The 19,643-nt window shown below is 38.1% G+C and overlaps 1 protein-coding gene across 14 annotated transcripts in view; it reads right to left on the bottom strand.

Moving 5' to 3' along the window:
• Nucleotides 1-19,643, bottom strand: part of PBRM1 (polybromo 1) — a 351,134-nt gene that overhangs the window by 15,897 nt on the left and 315,594 nt on the right. For all 14 annotated transcript variants that reach the window (XM_061346961.1, XM_061346958.1, XM_061346955.1 and 11 more), the window contains 13 exons: nt 17,859-18,000; nt 17,346-17,443; nt 13,992-14,268; nt 12,800-12,905; nt 10,845-11,487; nt 9,754-9,965; nt 8,421-8,606; nt 6,598-6,755; nt 5,715-5,978; nt 3,805-3,950; nt 3,333-3,490; nt 2,477-2,660; nt 1,036-1,246 (listed from right to left, as the gene is read on the bottom strand). In XM_061346961.1, the coding sequence (XP_061202945.1) occupies nt 1,036-1,246; nt 2,477-2,660; nt 3,333-3,490; nt 3,805-3,950; nt 5,715-5,978; nt 6,598-6,755; nt 8,421-8,606; nt 9,754-9,965; nt 10,845-11,487; nt 12,800-12,905; nt 13,992-14,268; nt 17,346-17,443; nt 17,859-18,000 (2,785 nt within the window). The remainder of the gene's footprint in view (nt 1-1,035; nt 1,247-2,476; nt 2,661-3,332; nt 3,491-3,804; nt 3,951-5,714; nt 5,979-6,597; nt 6,756-8,420; nt 8,607-9,753; nt 9,966-10,844; nt 11,488-12,799; nt 12,906-13,991; nt 14,269-17,345; nt 17,444-17,858; nt 18,001-19,643) is intronic.

Here is a 19,643-nt window from a genome sequence, read left to right as displayed (position 1 = left end):
GGCAAAAAACCCACTATCAAACCCAGCTAAAGCTTTCAGTTTCATGAAGTCTTTTTTCATGACATCCAGGGGTCACATCTTTTCCTCACTCACCAAAGAAGTTGTCATTTCACAGTCAGTGTAATGCAGCAGAAATCCATAACTGCTGGTTACAAAAGGGTCTGAAACTCCCTCCTGTTCCCAGCAGGTAATTCCCATTGCCTCTTTAACGCTGGCATTAGCTTGGATGTGGCAATATGATGAGACAGATAAAAGGGCTTAATCAAGTTGCAAACAAGGTTTTTTGGTAAGGTTAATTACCAGCTAAAGAAGTTCCTCTCCCTGGCTTCAATACTCAGTTACATAAATACCAGGGCTTGTGTAAGAAACACAGCTGGAGAGGGAAGGGGATCAAAAGTCCCCCAGGTAAGCAGCAGCTATGACTCATACCACATTAAAGTGGCATATAACCACACACAATTCCTTTTTTTATTCCCTATACATTTACCAGAAAATTAATACTAAAACTTCTAGTGCATTCAGTTCTTCTAATTTTTTAACAGGTTTTTATTTCCAGGTAAGAATGGTTCTAAAAAAGTGACTTTTTTCCTTCAAAGATGATGCACAACATTTTCTAAATATGCAGCAAAACTGCAACACCCAAAATGTCAGACTTTTTCAAAAGTTAAGGAAGGGCTTAAAAACGGGTGTTGGGTAAATTGAGAATTATAATTAAACCCTTACATCCCAACTTCAGTTTCAATATAAGGACCTGATACTTCTGAGCAACTATCATAGGAAACCTACTCATGAGAAATAACATTACCATATCATACAAAAATTATTTCCGTTAAAAATATTTTAATGAGCTTAAATATTGTCACCTGGATATCATAATAGATATGCTAAAACTGTTCTATGTACCTTATCCCACAGTCTCATAAACTGCAATATAAATCTCTTGTGTGTATATGATAAAATGTTACTGTTTCTTTGTTTATTTGGGTTGGGAAAAGAACATGGAATATTTAAAGGCTTCTCAAGGAAGACCCTTACCTGTGGGGGAGTGTAAGGCATTATATCCAATTCACTAGTTAACGGGGCCTGAAGCTGAGGCATAGAAGGTGTTTCAGTCATATCACCTTCCTCTTCTCCCGTCTCTTCCATGTCCTCATCACCTCCTTCTAACTCAGCAAATTTTGCTTCTAGCTGCTGAATTTTCTTTTCCAACAGAGGAGATGGTTCCTTCTGAGGAACTATGGGTTTTCTGAAAGGTGGAGGAGGAAGAAAAAAGGCAGGTGAGAATAGACTCATCCCTTACAGGAGATAGCATATATTTTGGAAAAGAAAACCAAAGGGTTTTTCCTTCCCCACTGAACAACATGGGAACAATGGTGACTTAGGTTGTGCCTGTGCCTCCTTTCAGAACACTAAGCAGAAATCATTCAGTGTCCATGACACTGTTTCATTTCCGTCACTTGTTAGAAGAATTTACCTATTTTTTTTGAGTTAGAATTTCAAAGCAGCAAATACTCCCTTTTCTTGATAGGAGGCAGTCAGCACCACATCTTCCTTGGATTTTAAATTTTACTTCAGTTAGAGCATAATATTGTTACTAATATCAATGTTCATAAACTGAAAAGCTATTTGTTACCCATAATGAGTATTGAAGTATTTTAAAGACATCCAAGAGAACTTACCAATCTGATAATGCAACTACTTTCCCTAAAGTCAGGAGAAGAAAAATAAGACATCCACTGGTATTAAGACCACGAAAATGCTGATGTTATCCGAATTCCTTCCCAAAGTGTGATTAGTCACAACTCATCTTCTCCTACAAGTGTGTCTTTTATATATACACTGGGTCTAGCTGGGGTAGTGTTAGTTATCTGCACGGTAGCCTGATGGTGCTGTGTTTTGGATATGTGACCCCAACAGTGTTGATAACACATCGATGTGGCTGTTTCTGCTGAACAGTGTTGGCACATCATCAAGGCCTCTTTTTTTCCCACTCTGCACCACTAGCAAGCAGGCTGGGGTGGGCAATAACGTGGGAGGGGAGACAACCAGGACAGCTAAGCCAAACTGACTCAAGAAATATGTACTCAATACCTTATGACATAGCTCAGCAATTAAAGCTGGGGAAAAGCAGGAGAAAGGGGGGCACTCAGGACTACAGTGTTTGTCGTTCCAAGTAGCCGTTATGCATCCTGAGGCCCTGTTTTCCAGGAAACAGCTAAACATCTGCCACTTACGGAAAGCAGTGAATTAATTCCTTATTTTGCTTTCTTTGTGCATGCAGCTTTGCTTCACTTATGGAACTGTCTTTATCTTGACGCAGCCTTGATTCCTTTTGCCCTTATGATTCTCTCCCCCATCCCACTGCAGGGGAGGTAAGCGAGTAGCTGGGTGGGGGCTTAACTGCCAACCAGAGTTAGACCACCACAATACAGAAGAGTGCTCAGGTGACCCCCCTTCATTCCCATTCCATTTTTACCTAAAATAGTATATTTCATCGTCTACAACTTTTGCAGAGAGTGAAAACCTCTTCAGTCCTTTAAATTTCTTCATTTGCTTGTCACTTTCATTGTAGCGGCTCTCACAAAGGAAAACATCGTTTTCAGAAATTTCTGTTGGTCTGCAGGAGAGGAAGTCTTTGAACGACAGAACTACACACTTTCCTGCAGAAAGGAAAGAGCTGGGTAAGAAGGCAGCCACACCTGCAGATGTTTTACAGAAAGTGTGGAAACTCAAGGTTTTGCCAGTGTTAGAAGTCTGGACGTTTCCTGGTATTGCATCTATAGAAAATACACCAATCGATATCCTGATCAAATAATGCCACTCACAAGAAGCCTACGTGAACTTAATGCAGCTTTTGGATTTGTTTAAAGTACACGAAAACCTGCAAAATAGCAAAACCCCATGATCAGGAGTCACTCTAACTATATTTAGCACTGCTTCATAACTACAAAACAAAGTACACAGTCATCATCGCATGCAACAAACTGATTTTCAAACCTCCTTCAGGATCAACTTTCCAGGTAACACATACTGGAATAATTACATTAATAAGTGAGAATAACAAAGTTTTCTGTTCTCCGGTTGCAGACAGCGTTCACTTTGGTATCATACATGTAACTCCCTTATAGAATGAGCTTCCTTATAGTGAATTTTCTTATTACAGGTCCCAAAGATAGGAATGAGTAGTAGAAATGGACTGAATAATGTCTCCTCCCCCACTCAATATGAAAACAGAGTTCTTGGACTCAAGCCCACACATAGCTGTAAATCACTTCAGACTGTATAGGAAAAGAAAGAAGGTGTCCATTGGATTTAAAGTTGTTAATAATTACCCAAAATGCAAGTCATCGGACAGGTCTCCTCCAAGTTACTCAAAAACACTTCCTTCTTGTAGAACATTTTAGTTGGTTCATGCTCAGTTTCTTCAGGATGTATAAAGATTGGACCAAAGAAATATGCAGCTCCATCACGCACCCACATCTTTTCAATTCTGGAAAGAAAACCAAACCACTGACATAAATGAAAGGCCATCCCTCAGAAATGAGACAGCTGGATGCACTACACTGCTCAGGAAGACTGTTAGTAAAAAGCAAGCAGAGAACAACAGGTTATTCAACTGTACAACTGTATCACCTTTTCATTAGGCAGCTTAACTTCTATCTCAATCTATTAAGAGTTTGTAACATCTAGCTTCATTCAGAAGATGTTTTTTCCCCATCCTCTGTTATAATTTTTGCAACAAGCCCATCTTTTGGTCAAGTTATTTTTATAGACGCAAATTGCAAATAAAGAAGTTGCACCTACCTTCCTACTCGAGGTCGCACTAACCCATGCGATTTTATGAAGACACAGTCCCCAACCTTAAGCCACATATCATTGTAGCAAAGTTGTTCAAAGTAATGGCAACCAGGTTCTCCATTGGACATTTCTACTGGAACATCTTCTTTGTCCTGCAGAAGAATACCCATTGAGAAACTTGTGGAAGAAAGAAAACCAAACACATAAATAAAAATATACCAGGTGCAAGTAAAAGATTTCTCTACCTTTAGGTTACCAATAATAGGTAAACACCACACAGAGCTGTACAAGTGAATGTGAGGGGCCTTGAAATTTAAAACTGAAACAGCAAAGGTAAAGATACCCTCTATATATGCTGCAAGCTTTCCTATTTCACAAAGCTGCATTTTTGCCAGAACAGCAATTTACAGGTCCTTTCCTGTTCTACTGCTTCAGAGTTAACTGGCCAAGCCATGTCAGCTTATTTTGATGGCTTGTTTTAAAGCACAGTAACATGTTTAAGAGGCAAGTATTGAGTAGGCCAAGTTAACATATAAACAAATCTAATGATTCAACTCTCATAAACAAGAATATGAACACTCTATGTATTACTTGCAAATTCGTAACATCTGCACTATCAAAATTCTTACTTGTTAAGTCAAAAATCACATTGTGCCTCACTTGACACACTTGTCTTGACAAGGATTTCAGAAAGCCAGTGAAAACACAGGCTATCTCCCCAGTGTGTGGCAAGAAAGGGCCCCCACAAGTTTTCAGTCTCTCCACAGAAACAACTCCTTTTGTCACAATATGAATAAATACAATAAAGTATCTGATTAAAGCTGATGATTAGTGTGCTGGGTATTCTGTTCTGAGGTTCTGTTCAAGAACTCAGCATGAAGCAGATTTATTTCATGATGGTATGTTTGGACTTTTTATGGCTCTACATTTATTTTATATAAATTTAATTAAATTGAATTTAATACATTTATTTGAATTTATTTTATGCCTATAAAGACAATAAAATAAAACATTTTATTCAGTATGTTGGAGAGAAATATTCTTAAAACATTTTGACAACAAACCACTCTTATCAATCATAAATGGGTCACAAAGAACAGAATATTACGTATTGCATATGCTTGCCTAGCTACTATTTCATTGAAATACTACAAAATAAAGCATTTCAGCATTGCAATGAACTAAGATTAGGCTGTTAGTTCTACTAATTTTTTAGGTTTAAGGCAAGTTTTACAGTAAAAGTGCAATTTTATTTTCTGAAGTGTGAAGAAACCTAAACCCCTTCACACAGAATTATGAAATCACAGATTTCATAGAATAGTTAGGGTTGGAAAGGACCTTAAGATCATCCAGTTCCAACCCCCCTGCCATGGGCAGGGACACCTCACACTAAACCATGGCACCCAAGGCTCTGTCCAACCTGGTTTTGAACACCGTCAGGGATGGAGCATTCACAACTTCCTTGGGCAACCCATTCCAGTGCCTCATCACCCTTACAGTAGAGAACTTCCTCCTTATATCCAATCTAAACTTCCCCTGTTTAAGTTTTAACCCATTACCCCTTATTCTATCACTACAGTCCCTAATGAAGAGTCCCTTCCCAGCATCCCTATAGCCCCCCTTCAGATACTGGTAGGCTGCTATGAGGTCTCCACACAGCCTTCTGTTCTAGAGGCTGAACAGCATGGGAAGGCATTTGCAGAATCTAGGAAATACATACACAGTTTATTTTCTGTCTTGTCAATTTATTTTTTGTTTGTATTTGTTTACAACTGGGTATAACACAATTTTTAACTGAAACATTTATTTATATTTTACTGTATCTGGATACTGTGAAACTGAAGTCAGGAGGGCTCATATTTTGTCATTCTTCATCTGTCAAACATAATTCATGTTCCACTTGTTATCCTACATACCTTTTCGAGATGGACACTTTCTCCCATCTTACTGTCCTCCAATGATTCCGACTGTTTCTCCTCATCTACTTTGTCTGTATTTGCAAACACAGAAGCAACACGGACCACAGGCAGGGGCACATCTCGTGGGACAAACCTTACAGAGCTCACAGGCATAGTCCACAGTTTGATCTTTTTAAAAGATTTTGTCTTTGCAGAGTAACGTGACTCGCAGACGTACACATCCTCATCCCTGAAGCTTTCAGGGCACAATTTAAAATACTCCTGCAAGTTGAAGAGAAAACATGAACTATTTCAGCAACACAAACGCATACAGCACACACACACGGAACTCCCTCTCATGCTTCCTGGGTTTTTTGTATGTTTCTATCAGAAGAGGTTTTAGACTGATAAAGCCTTTCTGCCGATCTTTTCTTCCAGTTTGACATCCAAGTTATATTAAAAATTAAAAGCAAAGAAGAAGAAATCCCACCCTTAGAGAAACAGCTAAATGAAATACAGGTTGTCACGTGAGAAAAGTTAGGTTTACCATTCATTCTCTTACCAAGCCATTCAAGCCTTCCTCTCTGCCAAACCTCAACCCACATGCTTTTATGGGAACCTTTAAATTACCAGCAATTTCTCTACTACATGCTTTGAAAAATCCATTAGCTACTTACCTAACAAGCACATGATTCTACAAACCAACCAGCAGAAAACACCATAATATGGATGACCTGCTTACCCCACGCAGCAAATGAAGAATTCAAACAGTATACAGGAGCAAGTCCTATTTTAGCTAAGTATTAGTAGAATGTCTCTACGTTAGAATGCCTACAGCTCTTCAAGAAAATAGCAGAAAACATATTAGTTGCTTAACAAATTAGCCTGAACAGTCTCTCACCTTGACAAACATGACCACACATTTGCCTAAAATTTTGCTAACAGGAACTTTATTGTAATAATCACTTTTAAAAACTTCTTTCTCCAAGAACTTTCGTGTTGCGAGATGAAATGTTTCATTTGGCCGATAAAACCAACACCCATAGAGCCATTTCTCTCCTTTCAAAAAGAAAGACAAAAGAAAAAAAGTAAAATAGCATATTCTCTGGCGCATGAGCAAGAATAAAACAATTATAGATTGACCAATTAATCAAATAGTCATGCAGTCATTTATAACAACAGTAAACTGTTTTAGAACAGGACAAGATTCCTTAACTGTTGCAGGTAAGAAAAACTAAGTTGCTTAGAAAGCCTGCTCATTGTTTCTTCCTGTACAAAATCTGACTCAGGAAAACAAAGGAGGAATCAGTTGTTATTTACAAATCTTGACTCTCAGGCCCTGAAATAGCTTCAGAGTCTACACAACAATCACCTGATTGTCTGAGGAACCTTAGATAACTGGTTTCAAGTTTTTTAAGAACTACTGCTTCCATGTTATACTGTGACAAACTCAAAATGTTCATGATGGTTCATAAAGAAGATACAAATATGTACAGTTTTTGCAAAATAAAAAAAAAAAATTTGTGATCTATAGGCTGAGCCAGAATAAAAAGTACCATTCGCTTTCTCCATCACAGAGAAATCAATGTAAGAAACATCCGACTGGCCAATGGTCCATCTATCCAAATACACTGCATCCAACTGAGTGAGCATGATAGGCTATTACAGGAATGCATTAGATCATAGCCACTCCTACAGTCACTGCATTAGGGGTGCTAGAGAACTGTTCTCTTTATCAAGCTATTATTTGCTGGTTATTCCCTTCATTATTTGGTTTAGACCTGTTGTACATGGACTTGTCTCACCCTTTTTTGAGCCTGCTGATATAATCAGCATCCACAAGCTCCTGGGAAAGCCAGGAGGCTCACTACCCACTCTATTAAAAAGCCAGACACTTTCACATGTTTCAGTCTGATTTATTAGTGTCAATGAGTGCCCTCTAACTCTAGCATTGGTGGATTTCTTGAACAGTATTTCTGCATTCAGTTTATCCACTTCATAATTTTGCAAACCTTAATTATATCCTGCCTTACATTTCTCCCCTCCAAATTTAAGTCATGGTCTTTTTAATATGCCCTTATAGCACATTTGTTTCATCCCTTTAAAAACAAAAGTGCAACCAAATGGTTAACTGCATTATACCCCATTGTAGTTCTGAGCAACTGTAGTTTCCAGGATTGCTGAGAGTGCACTATGCTTATCTTGCCATATCTCTAGCTTTTCTTATACTTAAGAGAAGTACCTGCTGCAAACAGAAGGCATCACTGATGAGAAAAAAACAAGACAGTACTTGTTATGGCTTGAGTTGGCTTAGGAGATGCAAGACTCAGCTCAATTCTGAAATTTAACAAAGCCAAGTTCTGAAACTGAGTTGTTCTGTGGGACATTTGTGGTTAAACGTGCCCAACTTTGGTTCAGATTTCTCAGCACAGAAAACCCCCATGTGGTGTTCTGCACCTAACTTACAAGGAGCCCATCCCACTTCAAAGACCCTATTCTCAGGGACACTATTTAAAGGTAGGTAGAGATGAACAACAAAAAAAGGATGTGCTAATCCAAGAACTTCATGTTTGTAACATTCTTTGGAAAAAGCAACTCAGAAACAAGAAAAATATTCAGCATTCCACACATACTTCTGCACAGAAAAAGCTCAAACTGGAGGTTTTAAATAGCAATAAGGAGAACTTTCACCATATTGCTTTCCTATAGCAAAGACATCCTTACCAGCTGAATCTTCCCACAGCCTCTCAATACAGACTATGTGAGGTTGCAAGTTGGCTTCAGCAGGCTCCACGTACACATAATCTCCTACGTGATACATGCTGTTCTTGAAGCTGCAATCCTGGCTGTAGGTTCGATGCAAGCTTGACAGCCCAGCTGATCCAGAAGAATCCTCACTCTTTTCAGCTTCTTATTTCAAGAAGGGAAAACCAGATATTAGTAATTAGTAATGCCACTTTTCCATGTTAGCCAAGATTACAGATATGAATGCCCCCACACCTTCCCAAGAGCAGAAGTGCCACACGGTACCCGGTATGTCCCTCTGTCACTGACTTCCAGCATGAAGAAATATTTAAGCATGTTTTGTGCTGCTAGCCTTTCTGCTACTGGTGCTGCTCAAGGTTGGGTTTCCTGTCTTCAGTTAAATTTTATTGAGTCTTCCCAATTAGTTAAAAAGAACTCAGTGACAGCCAAGAGCTCTGAAGCCTTCAGAAAGGCACGTTTGCTTCCTTTGGGGCTTTTGGCTCTCAAAGGCAGACAGAAAAAGGACGTCACAGCTGTTGTCCTCTTATAATACTCAGCCTGGTTGGAGCAACCAGACTTCACAGCTGCTGACATTAGTGCTATGTGGGAAGATGAACCGTGTTAGAAAGACAATTTAAGGATGAAAAGCTGACAGCTCTGCTCCCCTCTGTGGAAAGCAGCAATTACAGAGCTTTATTCATTTCGCTAGACATGCTCCACAACCACTATACTGACAGTAATAGCCAGGAAGAGTGAAACACAAAGGACCTTCACAGCAAGTTTCCTGCCCTGCAAAATAGTGCAAGCCTCTTCACACTCATACTAGCCAGGTAAGAAACGCAAAAGGCTTACTTAAAAGCCATTTCTTCAGCAGTGTTAAAAAGCATGATCACAAACAACACCATCAACACATAAAAATTCCCCAATATTGTAAAAAAAAAAGAAACGATTAAAAGATCAGCTGGAACAGTCATTGTTAAGTTTATGATAAGCAGAAAGCTGTACTAAAAAGCTATTGTTTTCTTTTACAATATCCTTCACATAAGACTACTGGTACCCCAATGTGTTCTGATTAGAGTTTACATACACTTAGTATCTACATATACCTCCTTCTTTAAAGCCACCTGGCCTGGCTGATAATGATCAAAACAAAATAGATCTTCCATAACTAAATTACAAGATCCTTGGTGAGCAATCAGACTATTAAGGTTGCTCCAGGAGGCAAAGCTGTAGCAACAGCACAGCATACATCATATCCACAGGTACTTTTTTCAATGAATGCATTTAAAACTAATGAAAATAATGTAGCTACCTCTCTTCTCCTCCTCTCTTTTGAGCTTATCCTCCTCTATTTCTTTGGGCAGCTTTTCCTTCTTTTCCTTTTCTACATCATTGTGAAGATGCTTGGTGGTATAGCTGAGAGCAGGTGACAGAAGAATCTCTCCATTCTTACAAAGTTCATCTCTAATTTTAATAAAGAACTGCTGAAGTTCAACTGCATCCTCATAAATCTCTGAATCAGTCCTGTACAAAAATAGATACACCAAGGCAGAAACATAGCTTATGCAGACTGAAACAAGATCCTAAACACAGAGCCATCAATTGCCACACTTGGTGATAAAACTAAAGCTTCACACTACCAACAGATTTGTGTTTGCTTAGTAGAAGCAGCAGCAGACACTGGCAAATCATGTTCCACCTGCTACTCTGCTGTCAGTATGTTTTAAAGTTTATCCAAAACAGTATTTATGTATATACCAGTCCTGAAACACCAGAAAAATCAAAGGTAACTAGTTGCAACCAAAACTATTTGCCACTGGATCTCTACAATTTGTTAACTTCTGAAAACTTAAGTAATAACAGTATTATTAACAAAACTGACTTATTTTAATTACCCATACTCCTGTTGGTAGATGTTTTAATATGATTGTTTAAGCCCCCTCCTTCAGGGGTCAAGATCTCAACTGCACATCCCCAAGCACCCTACCTAATCTAAGTAAAACTCTGCAATAAGTTGCAAGTGCTCATAGTTTTTGCACAATATTACCATAACTCCTTCAATTGTGATTGCTCCAAAAGAGTAATTCACTAGTCAAGCAGTCAGTGAACAGATCCTCCTCTTCACTTTTCAATGTGACCATTAGCACAAACCTGGTTATCATGAGGTGTGCCTCTGGAAGATTAATGTCAAAATTATCTCAGGGTGGAAACCTAACTTTTTCCTTGGTTTTTAAATGAAAGCATACCTTCCATTGAAGATCTGATAGAGCTTTTGAGATTTAGTTTCTGAACATCCATATCAAGGAAAGAAAACACCTTAAAAAAACTTCAGCCTCTGCCTAATGTTAACATGCAAAACTCATGTGATAAGACAAAGGACCTGAAAAATACGGCTTCACTCACCTGTTCATTCTCCTTGCCCTCTCCAATACCTCAAACATATTCTCCTGGAACAAGTCCAATCTCCTGTAACGATTATTTTCAACATTTTTTCGGATAATATCAAAAGTCAGGGGAGGTTTATTTGGGAAGTTGGGATCCACAGCAGGAATCTCAGCTAAGGAGTCACTGTAGCATCTGCCCTCATCATCCTGGTGGCTCATGACAGATACAAAAAGGTTATGGATAAGTTCCTGAATTAGCAAAGTGACATTGGGCACATGAGAATCCTCATCTCCTTCTATTTCTCTCCGAGTTTCAAGCAAAACTTTATGCAGCACCAAGGCATCTTTATAAATTAAAGATTCTGGCTCATTGTATGTGCAAGCATTATTGAACATCATTACAAAGTCCTCTACCATGGAATCAATATCCTGGTATTTATTTGCCATCATATGGCTTCTGATCTTCTCCATGTCAACAGGCTTTTTAATGGTCACATAGTAGTCCGGAAGTTCAGACCGAGATGGCAGCCTCAAGAAGATGGCACTCAGTCGCCGGCCTCGTTTATCGGTGTAATTCTTTACTGCTTCATACACCTCATTCAATTTCTGTTGCATTGGAGTCATGTATTTGGATTTCTTAGGAGAAATGCCACTTTTTCTACCTAAGCAGACAAAAAGGGAAAAAAATAAAAATCATTACAAAACCAGAGCTTGCACACTCCTTTGTCCATCTCCTTTCCACTGGAGAATTGCTTATTGAAGAACAACTTTGTGGTATGAGCAGAAGAGCCACAACATGGAGCTTATCCCCAGTTGCAGCTTCCTTTATTTTTCATAATTGTATGAATTTTTTTTCAATGTTGTTTTTGTCAAACACAGAATCATATGTTACTATGTTGAAGGTATTTTCAGACTTAAGCACAGAAAGCACCTTTTCTTACCTGATGTTATTAATGACTTCTCTAAAGTCAATTTGATCTTACTAGCTCTACAGGAATTTCTCTCTGCAGGCATTAAAATCCAGTCATAACAGGGTTTCTGCTATCACTAAAATTAAGTATTCTAAATAGTATCAGATTCCTTTAGGACAGGTTTATGCCAATTTAGAGAGGATTATTACAGGTAAAATGTAAAATAAGACCTCCCATGGGATTATCAATCAGATTAGCTTTTAGGATCTCTGTTATGGTACTGCATGGTCTCTGCCTGTGAATTCTCTAGTACCTGTACCTTACCTAAGAGCTGCACATTTCTATTTTCAAGAAGACTCTGTACAGTTATTTTCTTTAAGCCTTTCTGTGCAATTTTGTCCTTCTCAGTTTGCTCAGTTCTGAACACATTTTAAGGGGACATAAGATTTGAGCAGTAGCAAGTCTAGTTTGTGAGAGTAACAGCTCTACGAACAGACACTGTTGGAAATTTCTGTGGTTTTCACGTTTTTCTGTATTTTTCTAAATAAAACTCACATTTCTTTTATGGTTCTGTGCAAAGGCACAGATTTTCTGTGCAAATCAAACACCTGGGAAAACTCTTCAGGGAAACGAAGAGTTTTACTCAGTCTGAGAAGCACCTTACTTGTAAGCAATCCCAGCAGCACACATTAAGTGTGCTAATGAACTGCTACTGAGCATGTAATGCAACATCTAACATTTGGATGACACCACTTGACTAAATGCCAGCCACTCCAACCATTCTTAAGTTTTCCTTCTTCATTCCCAGTTACCTGTCTTAGAAAATGCTATATGCAACAACTAATTATATAAATTATATATATATATATAATATACATAAATTATATAAATATTAGATAAATACACCGTTGCTGTCATGATTTTGAAAATACAATTCTGCTTTGCATGTAAGTGTAAATTTGCAGGTCGCATCTTCTATTCTAAAGGGAAGATCTGTTAATCTGTATTGTTGGGTATTCCGATGTGTTGACATGAGACATAGCAACGTACAAGGCTGCCTTACTTAGCTTTAGTTTAGGGGATGCAACATCATCATCTTCAGCTAGGGGTCCCAGTTCTTTCCTTTTTTCTTTAAGGATCTTTTCCAGCATATGGGCATCATTGTACACCTATTAATCAGTAAAGAAATCAAAAACCAAAACAAAACAAGGATTACTGTATTTAAACTACTTTGGAACTAGCCCCCAAGAAACATTTACATGTTAGTTTGAAAAAGCTGAAAGCAAAACAAAATACTTGATTGAAAGCAAAACAAAATACTTGATTAAAAAAGAAGGGTTTATTTCTTGAATGTTCACCTTTAAGAGACTTCTGCAGGTAGGCAGAACTGATCAACACAATCTAAATAAGGGAGATATAAATCTTGAATAAATTACCTAATTGAGCTGCATTTCTATCCCAAAGACTATAAAACAGCAAGGTGCAGCTGTCTTATCAGCCTTCTCATCAAACCATTCTGGTGAGCAATCTCCTGAACTACTGTGATTCCAACAAGGTAGAAAGGACTAGAACAGTACTCCTGGGTCTTCAAATCCAATCCCAGTGAATCCAACCTCATCATAAAGTCCTTTACAGTACCTGATCAAATTCCTTATTACAAAGAGTTAGAGGTTTCTTACCACCACTCTGTTCCAAAACATATGTTTGCTGGCTGAGAAACATTACAACATAGACACACCCTACAATCTATTTGTAAATGAAAGTGTATTCTTTTCAGACTCCTTTGGCTAGGCTCAGCAAGTCAGGTTTTCTAGTCTGATCTCTCCCACACTCTACCTCCATGAAAACAAAGATGGTTTCTTTCCAGCTAAGATAACCCTTCTCAGTAGTTATGCGCTCCAAAACATACACTGATGATTGCTCCCTGTGTTATTAACTGAAGATGAATAATGATAATGTAATAACTGGATTATTTTTTAAACCATAATAGGAAACATTCAGCTGATACTCTTTAGTGGACAGTTTAGCTAATGAGAAATAAATCTAACCTTTACAAGGGAGCCTGCTGCATTTCACATTTATGTAACTATAGACAGAGCCAGGATTTAAAACATTAGCAGAAAAAAAGTCAAGTTTCTATTTTAGTTCAATGAACAATAGCATAAATAATGTGCGTAACAGTCTAAGCTAAACCATTCTACCATAACTTGTATGTCTGCAAAGAAGCAGAGGTGACTGCAGAATCAAAACAGTACCTGGGAGCCTTCTTCATTATAATGCCTTGCATTTCGGAACATGAGCTTCATGTCTTCAATCATGCCTTCTTCCCCTGCGTACTTATCATTGCGGATGTTGTGTTCTATCATTTTCAAGTCCATTGGCTCCAAGATAATTTTATAATAGTCTGGATAGTCCTTTTTGGATGGCTTAACCATAAACAGATCACAGAGCCGTCTGCCTGTGCCTGGCTCTCGAGCTTCCAGAACCGCATTGTATAAAATCTTCATTCGTTGCTTTCGGATATTCTTTTTACTGTTAGGTTAAGGAGCAGAACAAAAAGGAAAAGCAAAAATGTCAGGGGTTCTTCTCCCCATTTCCAACATTAATATCAAAATGACATTACCCTCTACCATGTAAAAACACCACAAGCACCTGAACACACACACACACACACACACACACACACACACACACACACACACACACACGAGGTTCAACATCAAGACAATGTACTAGAAACATGAGTCCACTTGCAAGTAACGACAGCATTATAACCAGCAGTCCACTAAACAAACAGGAAACCAACTTTAAAATGCGATTTTTCTCTCATTCATGTTAAGTGTTCTACAGGATAAAAAATTAAATAGTTTCCAAATGTGCAAAGGTCAAAAGGAGCTCTAAACGCTTTGCCGCTGCAGAGAAAAAAGATTAGTCTGGACTAGGCACCTGCATCCGTGACCCCAAGATCTAGTGTGAAAAGGGAAAACCCCCTCAGACAGCATCTTTATGACTACTTCTGCTGAATGCAGAATATCAAAGACTTGAGATATTTATGTCAGTTATTCTGTATCTTCTTTAGTACTATTTATAAGAAAATAAGAACATCAAGAATGTAGTATAAAGAAGGGTCTGAATTGCTTAAACATCTGCCAATCCCAGTCAAAAGAAGTTACAAGACAATCAAGCTTGCCAAAACTGCAAACCCACGTAGAAAACGGCCACGTACATAAATCTTCCAGTCCTACGTGTAGCTATTATGGTTGCCTCAATAAATTTGACAGCACACCCAAGACATAGCTTATCAGGAAACAGTTATGTATGACTCCCTGTAGATACACTACATGATCTACAAGCAAATCAGATAAGGGAGAGGAAACTTATGTCAGTAATGTCTAGGCTCATCTCAGATGCTGCAGCACTTTGAAATGCATTCTCTACAAAGCACTTTTAAACCAGCTTCCAAATTTCAGTCTCTGTAAGACTTACTCAAGTAGTCATACCTTTAAGTATACTATCTGTACAGACAATGACATCATCACAAACTATCTTCATTTGCTGAATGTGCAAACCTTCACTGTACAACTTGTTAGAAAGCAAACAGCATCACAGATCTTCCGTCATCTGGATCTTTTCCTCCTAAATTTAAAATCTGCATAATCCAGCACAGCATCATGCCTCAAATACCTCTTGCTCCTTGGCGAGGTCAGCAATATAACTACTGAAAATTAATGTCACATTATGTGAGAAAATTCAAAATATATCTTCTATAGGTTAAAAAGTTCTTTTTTTCTGTATTATCTTCAGTGCTGAAAATGTTACTGGTTCACACTAGCAGATGAGCAATGCCAGAACAGAGACATGCTTCCAAATTCCACATTTTAGCACACTTCCAAATTTTAACATTTAGTTCGATGAAAGTAGGTAAAGCAAAACCGAAGCAGAAATAGTATAAATAAAAGGGTACTTCCAGACAACTTTCTTCTCTGTCACTATTACTTCCCAATGGGATGTATTTTGCCCGGGTTATTGTTTTCTTTCTTCAATAACAATTTTGGAATTCTTCTCAGTGTTCCCCTTCTGCTATCACAGTCTTCTGTTACTTCCTATCCTGCAGCAAGTGAAACTGATAGCAAGCACTGAACTGACAAGATCAAAAGCATATTTAGGCTCTTTTTTGGCATGAAGAAAATAAAATTATTCTGATTTCCCTCATTTATGAGCACTACTTTTTCTCTTTTGCTGTTCTTACATGACAAGACCTGACAAGACCTTTTCTTTTAAGCATTTCAGTATTCTCTTGCCCAACGTGATCAAAAGCAACGTATGGTTACAAGGACATTGATGTCAGTTTGACTCGCTTGATGAGGTTAGTACATCTCTTTGAATATGAAGATCACAAAACTAGATATTTTTTGGCAATTTGTTCCTACCTGATCTTCATTTGGTACTGTTGGCTGCCTTACTATTCTTCCTAGCATGCCTAGACTGTACCACCTCCTAAATTCATGTTAACATTTTCTCTCTGCAGACTTTTTATGAACGTACATCGTTGCATTTACTCGGCTGGTCATAAGTGAATCTTTGCTGATGGTCCATTTCATTCCCTTCTTCCCCCCACAACTGCTGTTACTTTGATAAAACAAAGAACTAAAAATACAGGAAGCGGAAGGTTCACCAAAGAAAGTTACACCAAACAAAGATGTTGAAATTACAGTTTTACACTGGCAGTTGCTACTATTGCAGTATTATCAGCAGTTAGAACTTATTTCAAATGATACCATGAGGCAAGCTAGAGAAACTATCCCTTGCAGTGAAATGCATCATTAGCATTAATTACACAACAGCTTTCACTTTTAAAGAACACTTTCCATAAGCCACCATAATTGCTCACTAAAAACTATACTTTAAATCACTGTGAATTTTGTTTACGTTACAGTATCCAAAATAACCAACCTATTACCAGTTCATCTATTTGTCAAATACCCTCTTTGGCACAGCCACTTACAGGTAAGTAACAGGAGAGTGTAAATTCAGAAGGGAGAGCAGAGCAGTCCTCTAGCATTAATGACAAAAACTCTTCAAGCAGAGTTCATGCAAAATGGAAATGTTTGTGGCAGGAAACCTCACCAAATAACAGTATTTGTAGACTAATACTATAAAATTTCAAAACCCTATGCAGCTACAGTGTTAACTCTGACAATAATCTGAAATTGCTACCCAAACTACATAGTCAGATAATGGAGAAGTAGTAGAAAAGCAGCAATAGTTGCTAACAACATGTGAAGACAGTCCACGCATCAGGCTAAAAAAAGGTAACACAAATAAACACCCTGATACACACTGACAAAATCACTTCATTCAGTGCAACTACAGTGTCCATGCCATGTGATGCACTGAAGTTGTGTTGACAACTGCCAACTAATGAATAGGCAAAAAAAGGGAAAATAAAGTTAGCAAATACTTTTGAATTAACTGGAAACAACACTTAATGAGCTTGTTTCAGAATTAAAAATCCTTACACAAATGCAAGACAACACTGTTTAATAGTCTCTTTAACAAATGAAAGCTGTAGCAATGTCATGGCCTGCAGGAACTACAGAAGTGCATACCTTTTCCTTTTTGAGCTTCCAGTATCAGATGTAGCAGAAGAAATCATACTGTCCCCGTCCTCAATGTCATCTCTCCTAGCAAGCTCCTTCTTCTTTGCCTGAAAAAAAGAACAATCCCTGAAGCCAAACTCAGTGCCAGACATTTCCAGCACAGTATTAAACATCAGAACAGATCAGATACACAAAGAAAGATGCAACTACAGGTTTTGAGACTAAAAAAAGTATTTCCAGTGATTTACTTAATACAAAGTTGGGTGATATAAAATAGCAGAGTAATTCTTTTTAACTGTCAGAAAAAAAGTTGAGGAAGCAATGTGGAAACACTGCCATTTCAGACTGCAGCACTTGGCTGAGAAAAAAATCACTCTACGATGCTCTTCATTCCCATACTTCCCCCTAAGCAAGAAAATACTACTGCAAATACAGGTCTAGTTTAAAATTATTTGGGAAAAATATTAATTTGGGAAATAAATTCACATGTGAAGTTATATCCTTTTGATCTACTCCACATACCTGCATAACCTGCTGCATTTTCAGTACTCTTTTATAGATGGCAGAATTGGGCACATTATAGCGCTTGGCGTTTTCAAACATCAAATTCAAATCAGCCTCCAACTGATCTAAAGTTTCATATTCATGGTTCTTCAGTTTGGTTCTGCAAAACAGAAATACCAATCACACATCTCAAGAGTTACACACTGCAAAACAGTTTTTCACATCTTTATTTTCACAATAAATCGATATCCAAAGAGCTCTAAATACACAAATGTGTTTTCTTTTTCTGATGCTGCAGTAATATCTTCTGGTTGTAACTATATTAAGGAAACATATCTCCTTTTAAAGAACAGTTTTAAGTATTCTGAAAGCTGTCCTCTTGAAAGCTGTGCAGACCGAAGTCCTGTTTTCATACTCAGAGATGTGATACGTAAAAGACAGAAGCACAACCTGCTGAGATCGCTCCCGTACCCCTCAGCTGTGACCTGTAGGGCCTGGGTGTGGATGGATTTTTAGCAAAGAATGGCCATGTTCCCAAGTTAGCAAGTGCCTACATGGAGCTCGGCATGAACCGAGGATGAAGGAGGACGTGGGTAAAGAAGCAAAAGTAATGGTGCAAGCAAGGTAAGAAGAAACTGGAATGTGCTAAGATACAAAACAGTAAAGTGTTGGCAAGTTTTAAAAAGGGATAAGTTCCCATATGCTTGTTTGATCAATTGTATACTAGTTGCTGTCTGCTGCAAGAATATGTATTAAAGCATAATATACTAAGCTATTGTATATGTTATTGAATATGTATCTAATTATACTACAGCAAGCTATTGTAGATGTAGCCAAATATAATACAGCAAGCTGTTGTATATGTAGACATAGTTGCTATGTGCTACAAGAATAAGTATCCAAATATAATACAGCAAGCTATTGTAAGCAGATGCAGATAACAGTATAAAAAGGATATTTGCTTTGTAGTAAACGGCTTTTGTCTGATCACATCAATCTCTGACTGAGTCCATAATTTTTCTGCGGCACCTGGGTATGATGTCAATGTGACCGTTAGCTCTGCACAGCCATCAATGCTGCCTTCCCTATGCATCAGTTCCACTCATCTTCAGTGAGAGCCAAGTGCCCAACACCTCTCATGTTAACCCACTCCAATTTTTGCCCTCTCTTAAAACCACTTGATTGCTCACTGGTGCTATCTGTAAAGTTTAATTCATGTCAAAACAGTTAGAAAAGGACTAATGACAAAAAATTACCATTTTTCATGGGCTAAACAGATGAATCAGAGCACTAAGTTTGCCAACAATTTAATGTATTTACTTCTATTTCATTGCACAAATGGTAAAAGCTCTAGCCAACTTTTTTAAACCTTCCAATACCTCATCAAACACAACAGAAAACAGATGTCTACAACTACATAAAACCCAAACCCTACCACAACTGTAAAACACAATCATCCTCCTTCACACCTCCTTTCTCACCTGCCTGTCACAGACACCAGTGACAAACCACCTTCAAACCTGGTCTGGTTTTTACAGCACCCAGCTGAAAGTTAGCCTGCCTGATGGAGGATAAGCATACCACAAAATAAATTTAATATCGTTTATTGTAATCCCAAGCCTTACCTGTCAATGTGACCTCACAGCTGAACCAGGGAACAAAGAGTAAGACTTGTGTTAGACAGGACTCTTCACTGGTCAGCCAAGGGTGAGGAGGTCACGGCTGGATTAAACACAACATGAAGCTGAAACAGCTAAAAAACCTACTGAGGAGTGCACGTGTCTATAAAGCTGTCCTGATGGA

The sequence above is a fragment of the Neopsephotus bourkii genome, unplaced genomic scaffold (genome assembly GCF_033783945.1).
Source record: "Neopsephotus bourkii isolate Nb327-2 ecotype Australia unplaced genomic scaffold, CSIRO-AGI_Nbou_v1 NB_284, whole genome shotgun sequence".
Lineage (NCBI taxonomy): Eukaryota > Metazoa > Chordata > Aves > Psittaciformes > Psittacidae > Neopsephotus > Neopsephotus bourkii.
The sequence above is the reverse complement of the archived record's forward strand: the minus strand, read 5'-3'. Positions and strand labels throughout refer to the sequence as shown.